General features: G+C 45.3%; 1 protein-coding gene across 2 annotated transcripts; it reads left to right on the top strand.

Moving 5' to 3' along the window:
• The first annotated feature begins 625 nt into the window (after positions 1-625).
• Positions 626-24655, top strand: TMEM41B (transmembrane protein 41B). 2 transcript variants are annotated; one of them, XM_050955160.1, is made up of 7 exons: positions 626-836; positions 5579-5696; positions 7016-7144; positions 17776-17869; positions 19253-19357; positions 21130-21268; positions 23365-24655. In XM_050955160.1, the coding sequence occupies exons 1-7, from the start codon at positions 761-763 to the stop codon at positions 23532-23534; spliced, it is 831 nt and encodes a 276-aa protein (XP_050811117.1). In that variant the 5' UTR covers positions 626-760; the 3' UTR covers positions 23535-24655. The 2 variants fall into 2 exon arrangements, with proteins under 2 accessions (XP_050811117.1, XP_050811118.1); XM_050955161.1 differs by having other exon boundaries at positions 810-908.
• The last annotated feature ends 765 nt before the right edge of the window (positions 24656-25420 follow it).

The following is a 25420-nucleotide window of genomic DNA, read 5'->3' as shown; positions in this document are numbered from 1 at the left end:
TAAACGTTCAACCTCAGCGGAGTATTACCATACTTAACTGCATGATCGTATTTATTGCGCTAGACACATAGGCCTGCCTTGCTGTTATATTCAATAGGCTAAACAGGCTACCATATATACTCAATAAAACACGCAATTCTAGTGGACATTACCGTATATATTGAAGTCTCACCCTGAGGTTTAACCATGTTTAATGGATTAATCAGGAAGACCGGTCTCAGTTTACCCTCAGTTTTAGATTATTTATTGGGTTAAACATTAAACGCGCACTGATCTCAGCTTTACTGTTTTCATGTTGGGAAGCGGAAAACTGAAATCTGGATGTGCCTGCCGTATTTAATGGACTAAACTCACCCATAATTGGGCGTTAGCATAAGCCGAAACATGCGACTCACCCTGTTTTACAGCATATATTGAGTGGGCACCTAGACCCCCCTGCGGATTACCGTATTTACATGGTTGAACACAGTCTTGATTTAGCGTTACCACAGTTAAGTGTTTGTCGTAATTAACAGGTTAAAAACGCAAACGCTGCTTGGAGTTACCGTATTTACCAGTTAAACGCGGAGCTCTCTCCCTGCAGGCCCAAGCGAGCGCGGCGATTCGGGAGGGCGAGCATGCGCCGTGTGGGGCCTTGGTGGGGTGACTGGAGCGACGGGTCTCGCCTCCTCTCGCGGCTCTTGGTGCCGGGCAGGCCTGGGCTCGCCTGGCTGGGCCTGTGTCTCGTTGCCGGGCGTCCGGCTCCTGGCAGCGCGGGGCCATGGCGCAGCGGAGAGCGGCGGAGCGGGGCCCCGGCGAGCTGGCGAGCGCCCGGCCCCAGCAGCAGCGCATTGAAGGTGCCGCCCCGCCGCCTGCCTGGGGCCGGAGGGCGGTGTGAGCAGCGGGGCCGCTGCTGGGGGCAGGATAGGGTCAGTGTCCGGGGAGGGGGCAGGGAGAAGGGCTCTGTGGGGTTAGTGTCTGGAGGGGGCACTGGGGGGTCGGTTTGGGGGTAATACAGGCAGGGAGAAGCGCTCTGTGGGGTCAGTATCTGGGGAGAAGACACGGAGGGGGGTCGGGTGGGGGGCAGGGAGAAGGGCTCTGGGGTCAGTGTCTGGGGGGAGGACACGGAGTGGGGCGGTTTGGCGGCAATGTAGGTAGGGCGAAGGGCTCTGTGGGGGGGTCGGGTGGGGGGCAGGGCGAAGGGCTCTGGGTCAGTGTCTGGGGAGAGGACACGGAGGGGGTCTCTTTAGGGGCAGTGGGGGGCAGGAAGAAGGGCTCTGTGGGGTCAATGTCTGGGGATGGGGCAGTGTGGAGGGTATCAAGGGAGGGGCACTGTCTGGTCAATGTGTGGGGTAAGGGCACTGAGATGGGGTTGGTTTGGGGCAAAGGCAGGGGCTCTGCAAGGTTGCTATTTGTGGAAGGACACTGAGGGGAGGTAGGTTTGGGAGTAGTGGGGGGTCTGTGGGGTCAGTGTTCAGGGACAGGGTATTGAGTAATGGGGGTAGGGGACACTGTAGGGTTAATCACTTTGGGGCAGGGGAATGGACTCGGGGGTCTGTCAGGGAAAGGGGCACTGAAGTGGGGTTGATTTGGTGAGGCTGGGGCAGTATGGGGAGATAGGGAGAGGGGCATTGTGTAGGGTCACCGTTCAGGGGCATGCAGGCAGTGAGGTGGCATTAATTTGGGGAGGTGGTGGGCAGTGTTGGCAGCCAGGCAGGTGTTGCAGTTAAGCAAAGGGCTCCAAAAACACGCTAAGATGTTGTGGCTTATTCTGTGCTGAGGGGCATTTGTGCCCTTCTTCCAGAAGGGTAAGCAAGGGAGCAAGCCTCTCTCTGCCAGTTACCCCCTGGTGGCTCCCTCTTTGCCCCCCATTGTTTCCTTTGCAGTTTTCACTTCCCTATTGGTCAGGATCTGAGGCCTTGGCTACACTGGGGCTTTACAGCGCTGCAACTTTCTCACTCAGGGGTGTGAAAAAAACACCCCCCTGAGCACTGCAAGATACAGCGCTGTAAAGCGCCAGTGTAAACAGTGCCCCAGCGCTGGGAACACGGCTCCTAGCGCTGCAAGCCAATCCTCATGAGGAGGTGGAGTACGTGCAGTGCTGGGAGAGCTCTCTCCCAGCGCTGGCGCTGCAACCACACTCACACTTCAAAGCGCTGCCGTGGCAGTGCTTTGAAGTTTCGAGTGTAGCCAAGCCCTGAGTGTCTTAAAGCAGACATCTCACTTTCGTCAGCTGAGCCCTCCCTATTATGTGCTAGTGAGGGGCACTGTACTGAACCATTTTTGGGTGAATGGCTCATACAGAAGGGTCTGCAACACCTATGAATTGTGAGTTGTCACTTGTTAGTTTGTCAGGGCTGGGCATTTTCAGGGAAACAATGTTAATAAAGGACTAAACTACACACAGTTGTACATAAGGCTGTTGTTCGCATTTGGTGACCTAACCTGAGGGCATTGAAAATGAAAGAGTATCCTTAGTTTTCAGTTCTGCAGCCTGTCATGAGCAACCCTGTGCTCACATGTAGCCTTACTTGCATGGAGCAGCTTGTAAGACTGGGGCTTTAATTTGTGTGTACTTACTAGGTATGTAAAATAGTAGAATAATTTAATATCTGGTTGTAAATTGATAGAGTTGGAAAGGGGTTTTCTGAGTACATTATTGCCCTATCAGTCAGGTGCATTTGGGTAAGGCAACCAAATGTATTTGGTCTGACTAGGTATGGCAAGTGTTGTGATTATCTACTCTGGGTTGTGTTAAAAACATTTAACTATATTAGCATTGGTTGAAAATTGGCATGGTTTTACAGTGCAGTTTAAAATCTTTATCCACGTGTAATAAATTCTCTACTGTATATCTTGCCAACGGTTAGAACAAATTTGGGTGGGATGGGTGAGAAATGGAGAACATACTAATGCCCCATACACATAATTAACTTTACTACAATTAGTTCCATCCAGTAGATTTCCCTTCCTCACATTGGATTATCATCCTGGAGAAGATGGTAGTAAAAAAACAAACAAACCCCAAAAGACACGATTAAGTTTGTAGCTGCATGGCTCTAGCACTTCAGACAAAACAGAGGCAGTAGAATTAAGGGACTATGGTAAACATTTGCACTGACTTCAAGGCAAAATTGGCAGAGTAAGTAAACTTGAAACTAGTCCTAGCACTTGTTTTGTTTTTATTATATATGTTTCATCATCCTTTTTCTGGTTTACAACATTGAAATGGTAATGCAATAGATTGCTGTGCATGTCACATAGTGGCATCATAATCATGCCACCAGGAGCTGCAAATGAAACCAGCACCTTGGGATTTTTGTGTTGTGGAACCCCAGCAGAGAAACTAAGACCAGGTATACTCTTAAACATTTTGCTTTTTTATTTTTAACAAAATAGCTATGCTGGCAAAAGCCTTAGTGTAGATGCAGTTATACTGCTAAAAATGTGCCTTTGCTGGTATAGCTCATTTTGCTTGCTAAACCAGTATCAGCTATACCATCCAAAGCATTTCTTGTAGATATAACTGCATATGCGGTTGGAGGGTTTTGCTGGTATAGCTGTGTTACACTCAAGGGCTGAGCTACCGCAAACTAAACCAACATTATTTGTGAAAAAGAGCATCCATGGGGGGGTTAATGTGCATTATCTTTGCACCAGTAAATCTTAACTTTCTTGAATGTCTTTATGTAGGCAGACCCTCATACTGGAATAAGAGTTACTCCCAGTGGAATTCTGCGCCAAAAATTAAAAAATTCTGCATTCGCCCCCCCCCAAAATATATTCTGTGCACAATATTTTAAAATTCTGCAAAATTCTGAATATTTTATTTGTCAAAATAACACAATATAATTATATTAGTTTCAATTATTTTTGGTCATTTATTTCAAAATACCTGTCAGCAAATATGTCTGTAACAATACAGGCAACAAAAAAGATTCAGGAAATGTTTTTTTTCTACAAATAAATTCCTTACTAGGCATATTAATACAGAGCTCTGAGTAATAATTCATTTAAACTACAATACAAAACCGTATTTCCCTCACCCCTCAGACTCAAAGCACAGGCTTGGGGGAGTCAGGGGTAACAGAGGAGCCGAGGGAGAAGGAAGTAATTGCTGGGAAGGAGCTTGGGTGTGAACTTGGAAGGCTGTTGGGTATGGGTGGGAAAAGTATGGAACAGGTAAAGGTTGGTGGTTTAATTTTTTTTTTTTTTTTTTGCGGGGGTGGGGGGAAAGATTGTTAGGGAGCTTCCCCCATTCAGACCCTGGCTGACCCCTAGCTTCTCCCATTCAGTCAGGCACATCTGCCCCTGTCCCCATGTGTTCCTGTGCTCTCACCCACCCACTTCCCTGTCCCTATGTAGCTCTGCACCTCCCTCCCCCCCGTGGCCCTGTGCCTTCACTTGCATTCAGCCGCTGCCCCAGTCTATCCTCCCCCACTAGCCCTTATGAGCACCTGGCAGACCACCCAGCAGCCCAGTCTACTGACCTGGCCTGACAAGCAGCGTTGCGAAGGCAGTGCTCTCGTCCTCCCTGCCGGGAGCTGCAACTTTGTTCTATTGCCACAGCTCCTTCTGGTGGGGAAAAGGTGGAACTGCAGCAAGATTTTGGCAGACACTTTTTTCTGTGTGTTCCATTCTATGCATCCGAATAAGTGAGCTGTAGCCCACCAAAGCTTATGCTGAAATAAATTTGTTAATTTCTAAGGTGTCACAAGTACTCCTGTTCTTTTTGCGAATACAGACTAAGATTGCTGCTACTCTGAAACTTTTTTCTGTGTGAAAACTTAGAAATCTGTGAGACTTATTAAATATGCGTGCATGCAGTAGCACAGAACTCCCCCAGGAGTAAAGAGTATCTCCATTGGGTGGGGAAGGGGTTTATTTGTATCATTATATCAGTTTAACGTCACACCTTAGGTTATACTGAAAAAAAATTTCCTGTGTATACTAAGACTAAGTGAAAGCTATTTTTAAAAGTACCTTTTACTTAGGCCTTGTCTTCATTAGGAAAAGGTGTGGTTTTTTTAAACATATTATTAACATATTGTAGCTAAGTATGTGTTAAAATCTTAGATTAGGAAAGGGAAGATGTTTTTGTAAATGTATCGCCTAGGATTTACCTTAATTAGTTAATGTGTTTAAAAATACCTTTTCTTGTAGTGTTGATGTGGCTGGCCCGAGTTAGTGCAGCGCTAGAGCTTCCCTGAGCAGAGTTTAGACAGCATGGCCATCAGCATTTTGTTTACTGTAGCTAAACCAGTGGTGGGGAATTTTTGGCAAAAAATTTAGTGTACTTTACATGCATGTTCTCATGTTACTTTGCTGTGGTTAATAAAAGTGTAAAGCAGGTTTTCTCCCTTAATGTATTAATTGAGGGCCAGCTCCAGTAAGTAGTCCTTATTTGGGTTTATGTCAATACGAGCTTTACTCAAGTAAGGAATGCAAGATTTTGCCTGCAGCTTCTAGGGAATATAAGAGAGATGGCTTTTGGTGGGAAGATTTTATCCACAAAATACTTACCTTAAAAACTTTTGGAAGCATAACTTTAAACTCTGTCATATTTATTTTTGTTAACTATAATTTTGTTTAATTTTAGGAAAGGCCCATACAGAAGGTGGATCAGCACGAATGTCACTCCTCATATTAGTGTCCATCTTTCTATCTGCTGCTTCAATTATGTTTCTAGTATATAAATATTTTCCACAGCTTAGTGAGTAAGTATATTAAGAAGGATTAATTTGCTGGCTTTTCTTTGTAGTATCCTCTACAACTAAAGGTTTTAGGACGGGGTGACGAACCTGAGCCTGAGAAGGAGCCAGAATTTGCCAATGTACATTGCCAAAGAGCTACAGTAATACATCAGCAGTTCCCCATTAGCTCCCCCACCCTGTTCCCAGCGTCTCCCACCCACCGGCAGCCCCGCCAATCAGCACCTCCTGATCTGCTGTTTCGTGGCATGCAGGAGGCTCTGGGGGTGTGTGAGAGGAGCGAGGGCATGGCAGGCTCAGGGGAGGGGGCAGGAAGGACTGGAGTGTGGGGCAGGGCCTGTGGCAGAGCCAGAGGTTGAGCAGTGAGCACCCCCCAGCACACTGGAAAGTTCCAACCCTGGAATCGGTGCCCATACAAGGAGCCACATATTAACTTCTGAAGAGCTGCATGTGGCTCCGGAGCTGCAGGTTGGCCACCCCTGTTTTAGGAGGTCCCCAAACTGACATACCTCAACATTTTCATAACTTGATAGAAATCTGAAAAAGGGGGTTGGGAGGGGTGGAAGGAAATTCATTAGACAACCCAGAAGTCAAAATATAAAACCTCAGAGTTGGAAATATCCAGAAGCAAGTGCTAGAGACTGCCAGTCAGTGCTAGTCTAAAAGCAAAAGTTGTATCACTTTAACTATACTGCTATAATTAAATCAGTACAACTTTCCCCTCTTTGGATATGGTTATACTGGTATAAATGTGATTTATACGGGTATTGTGTGTTCTCATATAGGTGGGGGAAATAAGCTATACCTGTATAAGGCACGTATATACTGATATTGTGTCCACAGCGAGGAGGTTGTATTGCTTTTAACTATAGTGGCAAAAAAAAATTTTTATCTCATGCCTAACTGAAATAAGGTATAAAAGTACAAAAACTGAACTGCATATTTCAACTTAAAAAAGGCAAAAAAGAAAGTACGCACTCATAAGGCAAAATACCAGGAAAATGTTTCCTCTTGTGAAGAAGGATGTAACACTCCACCCCTCCCAAAAAATCTCAGTCAATGTTATTTTTTCTTCATCTGTATAATCTGAACAAGGAGAAATAATGTTGAAAACACCTAAAATTATCTGAGGGTTTGAGCTGCAGAATCCTATAGATTTGTATTCTCTGCCTAGGAAAGTTATCACACCAACAGTTAGACTAATTGTTTTGCTCACCTTATAGCTCTTTGATTTATTATCTTATATTGGGGCAAATGAGTTTTAAAATTTTATTTACTGATTACTTAGCCTGGAATTCTTTTTTTTTTTTTTTTTTTCCCTCCAGCGAAGAGAGAGAATGTATAAAGATTCCCAGAGACATGGATGATGCTAAGGCCTTAGGAAAAGTCCTTTCCAAATACAAAGACACCTTCTACGTCCAAGTATTAGTGGCTTATTTTGCCACATACATTTTGTATCCTTTTCCTGGTGATATGAAAGTTGTTTAGTTGCAGTTAATGGTGTTTTTCTCTGAAAAATTTGAAGGAGGGATGTCAAAGAGGATGACAATTAAAAATGTAACTATTGAGTTGTCTTTGGGCCAGGTATTGAAATGCACAAGAATATTGAACTCTAAAGTACTTAGTCATTTTCTTGTGTATTTCACTGCCTGCCTGCCTGTAAGAATGGACCAGACTGGCAGAATGAAAGTGCGGCATTAAGAAATGGTTCTTAATATGTTACTTAACATGTAAACTATCTGGCTTTATAGAACATATTGGTTCAGTTGTTTCAGACCATTTATATGGATCTTGTGGAGATCTTAAAAAGAAAATCAAAGTTAAGTACAGCCCCACATTCCTAAGATACTCAAACATTGCATCTATTACAGCTACTATAAAAAGAATGAGAGCATTTGAATTTGTATCTGGGGCATTTCTCAGAAGTATTTCAAGGCACGCCTTAATTCCTCTCATGCCTATTTTACATTGAGAATTGCTGGATCTCTTTATGTGAAGTTAACAAGAACTAGATATTTGGAGTTAAAATACAGTCTAATTGTTACTCCAAGCAGCAGTTCTCTTTTTGTTGGTAGTGATGCAAGGTTCAGAATACATTATTTAGTAACTAAAAATGCTTAGATAAAAATGAACCTTCAATGGTTGTTCCACTTACAATTTTTAAAAAAGGATGGTGGAGAAGGTCTTCTCTATAACTCAATATGAGAGGTTTTAGTAACTCAAAACAGGGTTATTAAATGTCATTAAATCATTACTGAATTATCCTAAAGCTGCTTCTATTCCAAAAAGCAGTTGTTCACAAATAACATTTTAAATGGATCCTATACAAAAAGGGAAATGAGTTGAAATGACAAAGATGGATGTAAGGTAACAAATGTTTTTTAAAAAAAAAACAACAATCAGCTGTGTAATTAAATACCATGACATCTGCTGCTTTAATAGTTAAATGTCGCTCTTCTTAGAGTAGTGACAGACTTTGGTCAACTAATGTGCATGCTGTGATGTGTTTATCTCAAACCCTTGAAATATGCTTACAAATCAAGTTTACACTTTGTTCATTTACTGTAAGTTTGATACAGTTAATATCAGGATGGCACTTTAAAATATGATTAATGCTAATTTTTTTACAAGTTCTCTTACCAATGAATTAAGCACTTTGCCCCCATTGATCATACTAGAGAACCACATCATGTGTGTGCTGGAGCAGATCTCCCTCCCATGTCTTATGGAAGAGAAGATCTTGCTCCCTAGTGGCGTCATTAGCCAGACCTCCCTTGCTTGAGCCAGACATGGGCCTCTGTGAAAAGGCAGCACCAAAAGAGTCCCAGCAACCTCCCTTGTCACCAGATGGGGCACTAGCACTTGCACCTGACACCTTCAAGGCATTCTAGTACCCGCTGACCTGATTCTCTGAGGCTCTGAGCATTGAAATCTCAGTGACCCAGGAAAAGGTCATTAAGTTCTTTGGCATCCTGAACTCCTCAGCCCCAGCCAGGATTGCCCTATCAGTGAGGGCACACTTGAACTCGAGAAGGGCATAATCTTCACCTTTGGCAGACCCCAACCACTCTTCCTCCCTCATCTAAAAGGAGCAAAAAAAAGGAGCCACAAAAGAGCTTTGAAACTTTTATATGTCTACTGTAACCTAGGGTGACTTGTGATATCAGCAGTACAGGAAAAATCTAGGTTTGCAAAGGGCACCACAGAAAAGAGACCATAAAAAAGGGACCTTTGTTTGGTGTAAGACTGATTCCTTAGCATCACTACTAAGCTCTTGTGTTCTAAAGTAAAATATCAGGCTTTGTTCAAAATATAATTTTGGGTGATAAGAGCAAGTCCACTTTCCTGACAATGCTTCCCACAGGATAACAAGAGAGAACTCTGAGAGCTCATGAAGGTGGGTCAAATGGTCTCAAAAGATATCCTTACAAGTAGCCACGGTTGTATGGGACTCTGCCATCACCATGAGATGGGCTTTGGTTTCAAGCGTTTAGCATTTCCAAGAAGTGCAATGCACCATAGAGGACCTTCCCTTTGAAGGGATGGAGCTGTTCAGAAGCCAAACAGCTGAAGTGTTCTACTCTCTTAAAGATTTTAGATTGTGATCCCTAGGGGAATGCACCCCAGTTCCCTATCGCAGGCGTGCATATATTGTCCCCAAATGCGAGAGGCCCGAGGAGAGACACTGGAGCCAAGTTAGAGCCTACCTTCACCTTCAGAAGCCATCTTCTTGTTTTCACCAGGTGTGGGTTGTGGTAACAGTTGACCAGTGAGTGCTAGGCATCATCAGCCCTGGCAACTCTAACCATTTCCGTGCCTTTCCCCCTACGTACTCCTCCTTCTCTGTCTCTTTAGACACCCTTCTCATGAAAACCTGCTCCAAACAGGAGTGGCCTCGTTGCTTTGTCTAGAAGTCATAGAAGAGGTACTGCAGGAGTACAGGGAAAGAGATTGTGCTATTTCCTTATTCTGAAGAAGAAAGGGGGCTTTTGTCCTATCCTAGAGCTGAGGAGATTGAATGAAAATGACACAGATTCAGAATGGTAACACTTGCCTCCATCATTCCATCACTTCAGACTCAATAGAGACTTGTAACTGTCGATTTACAGTACTCCGCATAGTTATCCACCCGGCCCACAGGAAGTACCTGAAATTCATAGTAGGGCCCAGCCATTACCAGTACAAGCAGTGAGTCTTCCCAAAATGCCTAATAGTGGTGGCTGCAAACCAAAGAAGTATCAATGTCTACCTGATCCCAACAACAGATGGCAACAAGTCTGAAATGTGTGTTCAACCCGTTTGCCTCAATGCACTTCTGTGTGAACTAAGAAGAATTGTCCTTCCCCCATCGCTGTTGTTAGTGTTCATAGGAGCCATGATCAGCTCTGGTCAGTGAAGGCTTTTCTGCTAGAGGACAGAGTCTTATCATTGTAGTCATTTCTAAACAGAATAAAATCAAACCTGACTATGATGGTACAGACTTGCCTTGGACTCGTACATCACATTAGTGAGTGCTTGTGACAGTGCTTTCCAGACTTCCACTTGTGGCCCCTTCAACTTTGGCTCCAGTTAGCCTACTACTCAATAAGACATCAGATGAACAAGGTTGTAGTGCCACTTCATATCAACATAGCTACATTGATGGCAAGACCCCAAGAACTTTTTTTACTCTACTTCCAGGCAGCAACTCCCAGTTCCCATGGACTTTATTGCTACCACTTTCTCAATTTCATTTGCTAAAGTGGTCAACAATGATGTATTATAATTGAATTTGAATTGACACTTCAAGCAGATTAATACTGGACAAGGGAGTCTACCACTCTGAGTCACCGTTGCTTTCAGATTCATGCCTACATGGCATCAGTTACTCTAGGTTTGCATTTGGATGGCTTCCTTCACAACTGTGAGGACTAAAAATACATCTTTATACAAAAAACCAAACCAAACCTGAGTGGGCTTCTGTACAAGTTGAACATGTCTTGCTGACCACATAAATAAGTACTTTCACTTAATCTGGACTATATGTTTGACATCCCTTACCTAGTTTATGTAGTGAGAAGTATGCAGTCTTGAACATGGACCTCTAGAATGAAGAAGTTTTTAAAAGGGAAGAAATTTAGGGTAGGAAAGTGATATCATGTTTGTCTCATATTACTATTGGTTTGTGTGCAAACGTGTCACTTTTTAAAATTAAACACCTTTAAGGGGGTGTCCTATGCAATGGATTATTGTATTAGACTTTAACTTTTGAAGACTTGGTTTCAAATTCTGGCGTACGTCACAAGCAAATATGGGTTTGGTCTTATCCTAGTACCAACATTCATAAAACCTCCACCATATTTTGAATGTTTTTGGCAACTTCTGCAAAAAAAAAAAAAAAAAAAATTCTGCAGCTGAAACAAAAGTTAGAGGTTTGGGCAGGAATGACAAGATGAAAAGTCGATGGCCAGTGTTATGTGGAAGGTGAGACTAGATTATTCTTCTTCGAGTGATTGCTCACATCCATTCCAGTTAGGTGTGCGCGCCGCGCGTGCACGTTCGTCGGAAACTTTTTACCCTAGCAACTCCAGTGGGCCGGCAGGTCCCCCCCTGGAGTGGCGCCGCCATGGCGCCCAATATATATCCCTGCCGGCCCACCCGCTCCTCAGTTCCTTCTTACCGCCGTGTCGGTCGTTGGAACTGTGGAGCGCGGCATAGCTGTCCTCCACGTCCCTAGCTCTCCTTGTTCTCTATCGTTATCTCTATTGTAGTTGTTAGTTAGATTGTTGAGTAGATAGTAGTAGTTAACTGATAAGTAGTTGTAAATAGTTTTTCGCCGGGGGCTTAGCCCTTCCCGGCACCCGGCACCGGGCTCATGCCTGGTTCGCCGGGCTTCAAGCAGTGTGCGGCCTGCAAGAAGCCGATGCCTACCAGCGATCCCCACGACGCGTGCCTGAAGTGCCTGGGGGAATCGCACAGATCCGACAAGTGCCGCATCTGCAAGGCTTTTAAGCCAAGGACTAAGAAGGAGAGGGATCAAAGGCTCCGGACTCTCCTTATGGAGGCGGCACTTGACCCGGCGGCTTCGCAGGCCGTGATGTCGGCGCCGGCACCGGATCGCACCGGCACCGAGAAGACTCCCCGGCACCGACCTTCTCCGGCACCGGGGGCAGAGCCTAGGCCGTCGAAGTCCATTACTCCGGCCAGGCAGACCCGAGTGGAGCGCCCGGCCTCAACATCGGCCGCGGCGCCGCCGGCACCGTCGACTCCGGGCCCGGCGGGTCCGTCGAGTCCGGTGCCGCCAAGCTCCCCCATGACATCTGGGGTCGAGATAGTGGTGCCATCCACACCAGAGACCTTCGCCTCGGCACGGGACCTTATAGCCATGACCGAGCCCACTCAGCTACCACCCCCGGTACCTCCGGTGCGGGTCGTGTCCAGAGGCAAGCCTATGATGTCGGCACCGTCTCGGGACTCACGGTCTCGATCCAGGTCCCGACGGCACGGTCGCTCCAGATCCCGCTGCCGCTCGCAGTCCCGGCACCGCTCCCCTCAGCGGTACCGGTCGCACTCGCGGCACCGGTCGACATCACGACGATCGCGGTCGGACTCCAGCCGCCGTTACCGGCACCGCGACTCCAGGAGCCGATCCAGACATTCGCCGCACCGGTCGACCTCCCGGCGCCGAGCTGGTGGCAGGTCCCGGTCCCGGTCGACCTCCCGGCACCGAACCGGTGGCAGGTCCCGGTCCCGGTCGACCTCCCGGCACCGAACCGGTGGCAGGTCCCGATCCCGGCACCGAAGCGGCGCTCGGTACCGGTCCAGATCCCGGCACCGTGACAGAACCCGGTCCCGATCCCGGCACCGATACGACTCCCGGCACCGAGAAGATCACCCGTGCCGGCCCGCGCGGACCCTTACCATCCAGGGTCCGCCCCGCCATGGCCCTCTAGACAGCCGTCCGTGTCTTCATTAACGGACAGTGGCTACGCGCTCGGCACCGACCGGCAGGCGGCGCTCTTCAGTGAGCCTCCACAGCAGGACCAAGGCCCGCAGCAATGGGGTTTCTGGACACCCTGGGCATACCATCAGGCCCAGGGCCCCCAACAGCTCCCTGCTAGGCCGGTAACTGCGGAGCGCAGGGCACCTGAAGCCTCCTTGTCTCGCCCCCCTCCCTCCCCGGATGGGGAGGAAGGGTCCAAGCATCAGGACTCCGCTTTGGCTCCTGAGGCAGAGGCGAGGGCCGAGGGAGACCCCCCATTAGACACTCTCTTGCCGGGGGTCTCCTCATCCTCCTCCCCTGACGAAGCGGTGGCTGGGACCTCCTCCAACAGCCCCCCCCCGCTAGACCTCAGGGCGCACCAGGACCTCCTCAGGCGAGTAGCCCAAAATCTGAGTCTGCAAGCCGAGGAGGTCTCGGAGGTAGAGGACCCTATTGTGACCATCCTCTCGGCAGACGCTCCCACCAGGGTCGCCCTGCCGTTCATACGGACCATTCAGGCCAACGCCAACACCGTCTGGCAGTCTCCGGCCTCCATTCCTCCCACTGCGAAGGGCGTCGAGAGGAAGTACATGGCTCCTTCTAAGGGCTACGAGTACCTCCATGTACACCCGACTCCGTGTTCCCTCGTGGTCCAGTCCGTCAACGATAAAGATCGTCACGGCCAGGAGGCTCCGGCCCCCAAATCCAGGGAGGCCAGGCGGATGGATCTCCTCGGCCGTAAGGTGTACTCGGCTGGGGCGCTGCAGCTCAGGGTCTCCAACCAGCAGGCCCTGTTAAGCAGATACGCATTCAACTCCTGGGTGGCAGCGGATAAATTCAAGGAGCTGCTGCCACAAGATGCTCGTCAGGAGTTTACGGCCATCTTAGAGGAAGGCAAGAAGGTCGCACGCACGTCCTTGCAAGCCTCTTTGGACGCTGCGGATTCGGCTGCCCGTACCCTCGCGTCGGGTGTAACTATGCGTCGCCTCTCCTGGCTGCAGGTTTCCGGCCTTCCGCCGGAGCTCCAGCATACTATTCAGGACCTTCCTTTCGAAGGCCAAGGATTATTCTCAGACAAGACAGATCCCAGACTCAAGAGTCTGAAAGATAACCGAGTTATCATGCGGTCACTAGGGATGCACACACCAGTGACGCAACGTAGACCCTTCCGGCCGCAGCAACAACAACAACAGCGCAGGCCGTATTCCCAGTTCCGCCAGCGGCAGGACCTTAACAGGCGCCGCGGCAGGAACGGAAGGCGCAGGCACTCGGGGAACCAAGGGGGGCAAAACCAAGGCTCCTCTAAGCCCCCGCCTGGACCCAAGCCTTCATTTTGAAGGTGCGCCCGAGGGCGCAGTAACAGTTTCCCCAATGGATCCTTTCCCCCCGTTTTCCAACCGCCTTTCGTTTTTCCTCCCGGCGTGGTCCCTAATAACATCAGACCGCTGGGTCTTACGCACGGTGCAGTCGGGATACCGCCTGCAGTTTGTTTCATTTCCTCCTCCCCGCCCCCCTTCCTCGTCCCTCTTCAGGGACCCCTCTCACGAGCAATTCCTTCGGCAGGAGGTGCAGACGCTCCTCGGCAAAGGAGCTATAGAGGCGGTGCCGGAGAACGAGAAAGGCAAGGGGTTTTATTCCCGCTACTTTCTGATCCCCAAGGCCAAGGGAGGCCTCAGGCCTATCCTCGACCTGCGAGAGCTCAACAAGTACCTGGTGAAGTTGAAGTTCCGCATGGTTTCCTTGGGGACCATTATCCCATCCCTGGATCCGGGAGACTGGTACGCCGCCCTCGACATGCAGGACGCGTATTTTCACATTGCTATCTGGCCACCCCACAGGCGCTTCCTTTGCTTCCTTGTGGGGTCTCTGCATTACCAATTTGCAGTCCTCCCATTTGGCTTGTCCACGGCCCCGAGAGTGTTTACGAAATGCATGGCAGTTGTTGTGGCGCAGCTTCGGCGCAGTCGTATCCACGTGTTCCCGTATCTGGACGATTGGTTGATTCGAGGCACGTCGCACCAACAAGTCTGCAGCCATGTCCGTGTGATCACCGACATGTTCGCCGCTCTGGGCCTCTTGGTGAACACAGACAAGTCCACCCTGGCCCCCACACAAAGAGTGGAATTCATCGGGGCCGTCCTGGACGCCACTGTGGGCAGGGCCTTGCTGCCATTGCAGCGGTTCCAGGCCTTGTCGGCCATCGTGCAACGGCTACAGACAGCCCCCTTGACGTCAGTGAGGACGTGTCTAACCCTGCTAGGCCACATGGCGGCCTGTACTTTCGTGACCAATTACGCTCGGCTCCGCATGAGGCCACTCCAGCTGTGGCTCATCGGTCATTACAGGCCGACAAGACAGCCACTAGATATGTTAATCACGATCCCCCAGGGGGTCTTAGATTCTCTCGGCTGGTGGCTGGACCAGTCAGTGTTGTGTGCGGGTCTCCCCTTCCACCCATCTCAGCCCTCGGTGTCCCTAACAACAGATGCCTCAGATCTCGGCTGGGGGGCCCACGCAGGGACCCTGAGGACGCAGGGCCTGTGGTCCCAGGAGGAGGTGGGGCTACACATCAACATGCGGGAGTTGAGAGCGGTCCGTCTTGCTTGTCAAACGTTCTGTCATCAGCTCCAGGGTCGTTGTGTCGCGGTGTTCACCGACAACACGACGACCATGTATTATATCAACAAGCAGGGCGGCACCAGATCCTCCTCCCTGTGCCACGAGGCGATACGACTCTGGGACTTTTGTGTAGCCCACTCCATTCACCTCATGGCTTCCTTCCTCCCCGGAGTACGGAACACGCTGGCGGATCGATTGAGCAGATCCTTCCTGTCACACGAGTGGTCCCTCCGCCCAGACGTCGCCCTCTCCATCTTCCGGAGGTGGGGTTATCCCCGGGTGGACCTCTTCGCGTCCAAGGGGAACAGGAAGTGCCAAGCGTTCTGCTCCTTTCAGGGCAGGGAGCCCGGGTCGATAGCGGATGCCTTCCTCATCCAGTGGTCGACCCACCTGTACTATGCGTTTCCCCCATTCCCGTTGGTCCACAGGGTCCTTCTGAAGGTGCGCAGGGACAGGGCTCACGTGATCATGGTAGCCCCGGCATGGCCCAGACAGCACTGGTACCCCATGCTGCTGGACCTGACCATAGCCGACCCAGTTCCCCTGCCCCTTCATCCGGACCTGATTACCCAGGAGCACGGGACCCTCTGTCACCCGGACCTGCAGTCGCTGCACCTAGCGGCGTGGCTCCTGCGTGGCTGACTGGCTCTGAGCTGCGCTGTTCCACGCCGGTGAGGGAGGTGCTCTTGGGCAGCAGGAAGCCGTCCACAAGAGCGACATATTTGGCCAAATGGAAGCGCTTCTCCTATTGGTGCGTGGAGAGAAATCTCCGCCCTATGGAAGTTTCAGTAGCCGACATCTTAGACTACATTTGGTCCCTCAAAGGGCAAGGTCTGGCCATATCGTCGTTACGAGTCCACCTGGCAGCTATCTCCACCTTTCTCCCGGGTGCGGATGGTCGCTCTGTTTTTTCCCACCCGACGGTGTCTAGATTCCTTAAGGGGCTGGAACGTTTATACCCTAACGTCCGTCCCCCTGCTCCAACCTGGGATCTTAACCTGGTGTTGTCCCGGCTCATGGGGCCCCCCTTTGAGCCGTTAGCTACTTGCTCCCTGCTTTACCTCTCTTGGAAGACGGCCTTTCTAGTAGCTATCACCTCAGCTAGACGGGTGTCGGAACTCCGGGCTCTTGTGGTAGACCCCCCATATACGGTCTTCCACAAGGACAAGGTGCAGCTGAGACCACACCCTGCTTTTCTCCCCAAGGTGGTCTCAGCCTTCCACGTCAACCAAGAGATATTCCTCCCGGTTTTTTTCCCGAAACCTCACTCCTCAGGCAGGGAGCAGCAGCTCCACTCGCTTGATGTCCGTAGGGCTCTCGCGTTTTACGTGGAGAGGACTAAGCCCTTCCGCAAATCCCCCCAGCTTTTCGTGGCAGTAGCGGACCGCATGAAAGGGCTTCCTATCTCCTCCCAGAGGTTATCCTCTTGGGTAACGTCCTGCATCAGGACCTGCTATGACTTGGCCCACGTCCCTACGGGCCGTGTGACTGCGCATTCTACCAGGGCGCAGGCGTCGTCGCTGGCTTTCCTTGCCCGTGTGCCCATCCAGGAAATCTGTCGGGCAGCGACCTGGTCATCGGTCCACACCTTTGCTGCCCACTACGCCCTGGTCCAGCAGTCTAGAGAGGATGCGGCCTTCGGATCTGCTGTGCTCCATGCCGCGACTTCTCGCTCCGACCCCACCGCCTAGGTATGGCTTGGGATTCACCTAACTGGAATGGATGTGAGCAATCACTCGAAGAAGAAAAGACGGTTACTCACCTTTGTAACTGTTGTTCTTCGAGATGTGTTGCTCACATCCATTCCACACCCGCCCTCCTTCCCCACTGTCGGAGTCGCCGGCAAGAAGGAACTGAGGAGCGGGTGGGCCGGCAGGGATATATATTGGGCGCCATGGCGGCGCCACTCCAGGGGGCGACCTGCCGGCCCACTGGAGTTGCTAGGGTAAAAAGTTTCCGACGAACGTGCACGCGCGGCGCGCACACCTAACTGGAATGGATGTGAGCAACACATCTCGAAGAACAACAGTTACAAAGGTGAGTAACCGTCTTTTCTAGTGGTCCTTTCTGGCCTGAAAATCTAAGAAAAGTGGTGTAAGGCTGGAATGGTATGTGTATGTTGCGGGTGAAGATTGAGATTTTGTTACTGGTCATATAATACCTTATCAAAGCTGTTTCAGTTGTCCCGTCACTCGAATGAACACTGAACCTAAAATCTGAAAGAAGAAAACAGTTTGCACTGACTTAACTAAAAGTGTCTTTGCAAAAAAGATTTTGTTAAATTGGTTCAAGTTTATGTGGGCAAGGCCTTAAAAACTAATATATTAATGCAGTGTTCCCAAATATCTCTTGTAAACTGCTTATGCCAACAGTAGTATTTTGAGGATATACATATTTCTAGTGTTCAGCTTGCAAGTTGGTAAATACCATGATCAATTTTAAAATGAAGAATGTAAAAGTTTTAAGTAACATGATGTTCTCTATCCTTAACTGAGAAGCACTCAGCTTGCAAACATTTGCTATACCTGGCTCTATATTTCTCAGTATCCTCTCCGGGTTTCTTTATCCGTTCCCATTAGCCTTATTTCTTGTCTGTCTGGTAAGTATGTATTTCTCCTTCTCCTCCCCCAATAAATTGGCATTTGGGATGACTGCTGTTGTGGTCAAGCAGGGTTTAGGAGCAACTTCAAAAGTTATTTTTCCTCCCTTGGTATCCTGCTGTTAATTGATTTTTATCTTATTAGATTGATCTAAAACTTGGTAAAGCAACCCCTATCCTTTCATGTATTTATACCTGTATTTTTCACTTCATGCATCCAATGAGGTGGGTTCTAGCCCACGAAAGCTGATGCCCAAATAAATTCGTTAGTCTCTAAGGTGCCACAAGGATTCTTCATTGTTTTTGCTGATCAAGTGGTTGGTGATGGGTATTTTAAATGAGTGTTTAGGACCCACTCTGTGCAAATGCAACAGAGCTTTGTAGAAACAGGCAAAGTTCTCCTGGTTTCACATTGTGTGTGTCACCAACTCAAAACTCCTAGTGGACTCATGGAGTTCTTATAAGCCGTGGAGCACATTAACACATGGTGTGGAGCTTGCAGACAGATCCCTGCTTCAAAGAGCTTGCAAATAAGGTCTTTATCCTACAAAACACCTAGCAGCTCCCCCATCAAACCTAGTGCTGCTTGCTACTAAAGATTCAATGGGAGTATTCTGAAGAGTCAGAACTATATCACATGACAAAGATCTGGGCTTAATGGTTTCCACACTCTTCCCAAATGTGATTTCCATTAAGTTTTTTAGCAGTAGTTTGAGGAGAGCTCTCTCTCCCCTAATGTGGCAGCCCTCAAGCTGGGCTGGGAAGGAGGTGGGGGGTCTCTTCCCCCACCATGGAGCTGAGGCTGGGAAGGAGGGCTGTCTCTCCATGGCAGCTGTAGCCCTGGAGCTGGTGAAAGTCCCCTCTTTCTCTGGCCGCCACAGCCCTGCGTTTCCCAAATTCCCGCCACCCCCTCTTCTCACCCCCTTCAACCTACCGCATATTCCTCCTAAGGCCACCACATCACCTTACATGCGTGTCTTCTCCAGGGTCCAGGCGCCTAATTAGTAGAGCTGCATGTGCCTGCGCCGCTCCACTAATTAGGTGGGCAGCCCTTCATTTTCTCGTGTGCGGCTGCCCAGGTGCACACCTTAGAGGGAACTATCTGTGGACCACCTGAATGGAACTCATGGACCACAGGTGGTCTGCGGACCACAGCTTGAGAACCTCTGGCCTAAGCAAAGCTTTATAGAAAAGATTTGAATGATTGGTGTTGTATGTGTATCTGTAGGAGTGGCTGACACAATTAAAAGGAGAACCCTGTAAAGCAGCCTAAATGGATAGCTGTATGGAGCTAGGCCCTTTACTGATAATGAAATCAGCAAGGATTAGAGACTGTTGTACAAATTGCAAAGAATTTCTTCTCACTTTCTTTTTCATTTGCAGTGTTCTGGACTTGGAGCCTCTTTCTGTTATATGCTTTCATATTTAGTTGGACGGCCAGTTGTGTACAAATATTTAACAGAGAAAGCAGTGAAATGGTCAGAACAGGTAAAGTTGCTTTTGGTAAACATTCATGCTGATTATATAAAATTCGAATTGAAGAAGATGGAAACATAAGGGTTTGGTGTTCACAGTAAATCTAATAAGAAATGTCTGATTCTGCCATCATTACTCACAACTAGCACCTCACTCCAAGTGTATTCTCCTTAAAGCAAATGGTGCAACTCATTGAGAGTACAATACTACTTGGTATGAATAAGCATGGCAGAATCTGGCCCAAAGCATATTTATGGAATGAGGTGGAAAGCAAATTTAGCATTAATCATGTTCAGCAAATACAAATAAATATATAGTCTTTCTAATGTGATATTTACTCTTTCATATAAGGAATTAGCTTAATTTTTAAAAAATTAAACTGTCCTCTTAAATTTGAGTTCACAGTTAATCTAACTGCAGTAATACTCTTATTTCAGATTTTTAAAAACATGATTTTTTAATGTTACAACAGTACACACCCTCTTAGATGAATTTCACTGGAAGAGATTTTCTTGATGAACAAAACCATGCTCTTTATTTTCTGTGCCCAATGTTCTATTCTTAAACTTTAAAGCCAACTTCTCTGGCCATTGTGGATCAGGAATAACTGTTTTACAAACCTTTGTTTTGGATGTATAGTTCCGTTAAAAAAAATATATATATATTTTAAACCTGTTTCTCCATAGCCAGGCAAACTGTACCTGATCTATTTTGGAAGGAATCCTATTAAGCTGTTATCACTATTTGTGTGTATAGGGTCTCTAGTAGTTACATGATTATTCAACTTTGGGTTTGGGGATGGGATTTGATTACAATGTAGTTGTCCCATTACTCTTTCAACACAACTAAAGATGGTGGTTCTGCAGTGTAGGTGAAACTAAGATCGTTTTAAGAATTGTGCTAAGGCCTGGGATATCTTCCAATTAAGTGAAAACGTTAAGCACTTGCTATCTGGGACCTATCTCCACTAGTAAAGCTACACACGTGAACAGCCCAACACCATGTTATAAGCATGTTGAGAAGCTGTTTCTAAATCAGATAACACATCTTGGTTCAAGGCCCACAGGTAAGATCAAACAGTGTTATAGTTTAAGGCTTTAATCCTCTTGTTTTTCACCAGGATAAAAAGTGTATTTTTAACATGGCGTTGACAAGGCAATTTGTAGTTATTAGTTTTAGTGTGTTAGCTGGTCAGAGTAAGCCTTAGGCTCCCCTCGCTAATGCATGTTCAAATGCACCTCTTTCTTTCTTTAGACACATACTGTATCTAGCCCTGGTGTATAAACATAGTAAAACCTCAAGTCTGAATAAGGTTTTCAAATATCTGGTGCAAAAGGGCATCTGGATCTAAGTTTATACATTCTGCTTTTCTATCTGATATATCTGCACAAACAGACCAATAGTTGCTCTTTGATGAGCTACTTTTTTTTTTTTTTTGGTTAGAGTGAGTTGATTTAGTTCACTGAGTAGATATAATATGATGTCTAACTCCCATCCCAAAAGTCAGAATTTCTAAGCTAACTTCAGCACTACATTTAACAAATGTTTTCCTGACCCTCCTCACAAGCTCCAGTCGGAACTTGTTTAAATATTTTGTCTCTTTTTTTTTTGCCTTTGTTAATTTCTGCTAAAGAAAGGTATATAAACTTCTTAGCTAATAACCAGACTGCAGATGCACTATATCTGAATAAGAACAGCCTTATTTAATGGTACATGTGTTTAAATTAAGATCATTGTATTTCCAGGACAGGGATTTTACTGAATTTTTTTTAATTTTGTGGCAGGTTGAACGACACAGAGAACACCTCATTAACTACATAATATTTTTGAGAATAACGCCTTTTCTTCCTAATTGGTTTATCAATATAACATCTCCTGTAATAAATGTACCACTGAAAGTATTTTTCATTGGTACTTTTCTAGGTAAGAATTTTGGTTAATAAATTAAAGCTTTTTAAGGACCCCATTGTCGTCCCCACCTCCCCCCCCCATTCAGATAATCAATATAGTGTATATCACCATCTACTGGTCAGCTGAATGATTACATGACTAAACTATTTCTTTTATGTTTTTCTGTGGAGCTGATCATCATATGTGAGGGTATCACATCTTACTCCAGTGTTGTTCCCATTTTACAGTTGGGGAAAATGAGACAGAAGTTCAGTTACTTGTCCAAGGTTACATGCCAAATCTATATGCGTCAGCGGTGTCCTTTGTTCCATTTTGTGATTTTGTTTTTGAAGTAAAATGACTGTTTTGTATTGAAAATGTGAAACTCAGATTTATTTTATGTTCTTTTTGCAAAATTGTTTTGCCTCTATCTCTCATGTTTTCACGTGAAGGGCTTGTTTTTCTCCAATTTGTTCACATTGTCATTTTTTCTTGAATGGATAAACTTCCTAATGAAATTCAAAAAATGTTGTGTAGTCTTCAGTATGCATTTTGTTACAAATATTTTTCACCTGGGCTATGAGCTATTCATGTACTATTAACAGTATAGGAAGCAGTATAGTCTAGTGGATGTGACGTTGGATTAGCACTCAGGAGACCTTGGTTCAGTTCCTACCATTGGAGTGCTGGGTGACCTTGGGGAAATCGGTGCACTCATTTGCCCATCTGTAAAATGCAGATGATAATATTATTGCATCTGACGAAGTGGGTATTCACCCATGAAAGCTCATGCTCCAAAACGTCTGTTAGTCTATAAGGTGCCACAGGATTCTTTGCTGATGATAATAGTGACATCCTTTGTAAAGTGCTTTGAGAGCTATATAAGAGCTAGGTATTACTATTATTATTATTATTATGTCTCAACTGAACCTAAAAGAAAGTGGTAACTAAATTAATCTTACAGGATGGGAATTGTCTCTATCTTAGTGAACAAGTGAATTATTTTCCCTTAAAAAAAAAAACCAAAACCAAACAACAATCCTATGATGTCAAAATACATCTATTCATTGGTGTGTCTGCTAGATTAGGTGCTTCTAGATGTTTCGGAAACTCCTTTTTTTCCTTGTCACAAGAAAATTATATTTTTCCAATCTTCTAGTTTTATTGAGCTGCATAGCTAAACAAAAATACAAAGAAAGATTATCTACTTAGCACTTATTTTATTATTAACCACTAACCATGTAGGAAAAACAGTAATTTAACAAGATTGTACTATGGTGTTGAGACTTACATACAACAATCTGGTTGTAATAAAGCTTACAGGTAGTATGCTTTTTTGAAGGGCATTGTCTTTTAAAATTTAGTATGAATAGAAATAGTATGAATGGGAACTGTAAGGTGTCTTTAGTTTGGGCTTTTAGGATATAGTCTGTTGTGGTAATTTAGGAAGGCCCCACTCTTGTAACGAAAAGGACTACTCGTGGTAATAAAGTTAACCATGTGCATAAATTATTAGCTATCCAAACTGAAATGTCAGTTTGTGTAAACTTGCTCAGTTTTCTCCCTGTGCTTCAATGGAACTACAGTTTATATTTCCCTCTTTATAAATGGTGACCCTTCACAAGTTGCTCTGACTTGCTGTGTACCAGCATACATTCTTATCTTTTTTTTATTATGGGTGGGTAGTTAAGTGTTTTTGTTTGGAAATAGTCTGTAGTATTTGATTTCATAATGGATTACTAACAAAAATCATGCAGAAATGTATCATTAGAAACAAAATTAGACATGGTAAACTGTTGTTTTTGGTCTAATCCCCATGTGCTATGTGTATATGCAAACTAAAAAGTTAGTACAACATACATAGTGGAAAAAGAATGTACACCTCTTTAGATTATAATATAAGGTCTAGGTGCTATAGAAAAATGGTGTATGTATGCTTTTCTGTATGACACTGTACTTGTTATGAACTGTATTTTTTATTAAGTTCTGGACTTTGTTTCTTTAAACTGTTTCCAACAAAGTTCTAAAATAGAGAGCATTTTCTTGCCTAAAAAAATTGAAAAGTAACTTGTGCTTTTATTGTTTTAGTTCTCTTTAACTGATTCTTTGTTTTATCTCTGTACACATAGGTGTTGCACCACCATCTTTTGTAGCAATTAAGGCAGGAACAACACTGTACCAGCTTACAACAGCAGGGGAAGCAGTTTCCTGGAACTCTGTGTTTGTTCTCATGATTCTAGCTCTTCTCTCTATTCTGCCAGCTGTCTTCCAGAAGAAGCTTAAACAAAAGTTTGAATAAAGATCACATTGGATCTAAATTTCCCATAATTCATCTCAGGATCAGCATTTCTGATATTTGTATGTTTGTTTTTTTATCAGATCCTTAGCAGTGTGAAAAAGGGGAGACTTGTAATGGATAAGAACTTCCTATTTCTCTAAAGGAGCTTATTTTACTGTTTGAAATTCAAGGAACTGTGTTCAGAAATACTCTGCGTATAGTTTTATAGCCCGAAACATCAGTGTTTTTATTCTCTGAAGGCGAGAGGAGGGAACTCAAAACACAGAAGATTAGTTAACTTTTTTTGTTTTGCTTCATATATGGGCAGAAGGGCAAAATTGGATAGTTTAAAATGCAACCTACAAATACTGGTTTCTGAAAGTTCAAATAACTTTTGATTGGTCAATGTAGTTTGTAGCACTCTACAGACTTTCATGTAACTTAATGGTTTAGTCCTGAATAATTTTCTCCTCATTCTAATTTTCCACTTTCATCTGCCTTTGTCCTTACTGCTCCCAGAATAATGTAAAGTACAATGGCATTCACTTGTGAAACATAAGGCTTCTCTCTTGGAGCAGTATGTTAAATTCCAGTGATGTAGAACTGCAGGAGGCTAAAATGCTTTCTTTCTCTTCATTAGTATTGTCTCAATTTAAATACTTGAACTGCTTTATTAACTGGATCAAAAAATTCAGTCAAATCATTTCCATACTGTAGATTTTATTTTTGGAGAGCAGGTCAGAATTTTATCTTGGCTTGTTGATTTATTTTGAAGTTTTTCATGCTTGTTACACTGATTTTTATTTGTCTAGTTTTGCCAGTATTTCAGATGCATAGACTAATCCTGCCAATTTAAGATAATTACCACATTTTGTTATACAATATATTTCAGTCCTTAAATGATTAAAGCAAATAGAGTAATTATAAGCAATTTACAATTCTTAGAATATATTACTAGAGAATTTGGGACAGAAGGGAGGGAATCTTGGTCCTGGCAATAGTAACCTGCTACCATTACAACTCATCTGACTGAAAAGTTTTATCAGATATGTAAATTATTACACAGTTCTTTTGTTTATCTGAAATATTGCCATGTAAAGCTCAGTTCATCATGTAATAAAAATCTTACTTTTTATACATAACCTAGAAGGCTGCATTCTGTGTTCTGATTGGTGGGTAACTGGTGGTGTTTTATCATCCACTAAGGTATGCAATACCTTCTCTTGAATGGTTATCACTACTGTTATCAGTTTGTTGCATTGTCAGTGGGCCCCTTAAAATATACGCTCCCAATTCAACACAACACTTAAGCATGTGCCTAAGTATGTGAGTAGGTAAGTCCCACTGAAGTCATGCTTTGCATGCTTTAAAGTTAGGCACTGCCTAAGTATCTGTTTGAATTAGGTCCTGACTCATTAGTACCTGCTTTACAATGCTCAAATATCTGAGGAATTACTGGGGTGAAATTTTGTACAGTGTCTTCTCATCCTGAAAACTCATCATGTCATGGAGCATTTTAGATATAAGAGAACAGTACTATAAATGTGATAATATGAAAGGTACTGGTACCTTTAACAGCTTTGTTCTTTTGTAACAGAACATTATCATCGTATTATGTGTAAATACATAGGAAATATATTAATTGCCTACACTATTTTTGTCATCTGTTTTTCTTTTATGTAAACTGACTTTTCAATGCCTATTGAATTTTTCATTCAGATGTGGACTACACAATAAACTGGTGGTTTTGTGTTGCTAGCGAAAACATCAATGTTTTATCACTTGTTTACAAGGTTCGTTGTAAAATATAGCTTTGGGTATGTATCAGTTTAGAATTTTTAGTCTAAAAATGTACTTTAGTTTTAAAGGTTGATAATATTCTATGACCTTGGATCCACCAGTCTGAA

The sequence above is a fragment of the Gopherus flavomarginatus genome, chromosome 5 (assembly GCF_025201925.1).
Source record: "Gopherus flavomarginatus isolate rGopFla2 chromosome 5, rGopFla2.mat.asm, whole genome shotgun sequence".
NCBI lineage: Eukaryota > Metazoa > Chordata > Testudines > Testudinidae > Gopherus > Gopherus flavomarginatus.
The sequence above is the reverse complement of the archived record's forward strand: the minus strand, read 5'-3'. Positions and strand labels throughout refer to the sequence as shown.

Bases quoted from the DNA above. Each gene is read 5' to 3' on its own strand.
- TMEM41B (XM_050955160.1), top strand. From the start codon at position 761: ATGGCGCAGCGGAGAGCGGCGGAGCGGGGCCCCGGCGAGCTGGCGAGC. The intron at 837-5,578 runs GTGCCGCCCCGC...GTTTAATTTTAG, and splicing joins CCAGCAGCAGCGCATTGAAG to GAAAGGCCCATACAGAAGGT. The intron at 21,269-23,364 runs GTAAGAATTTTG...CTGTACACATAG, and splicing joins TTTCATTGGTACTTTTCTAG to GTGTTGCACCACCATCTTTT.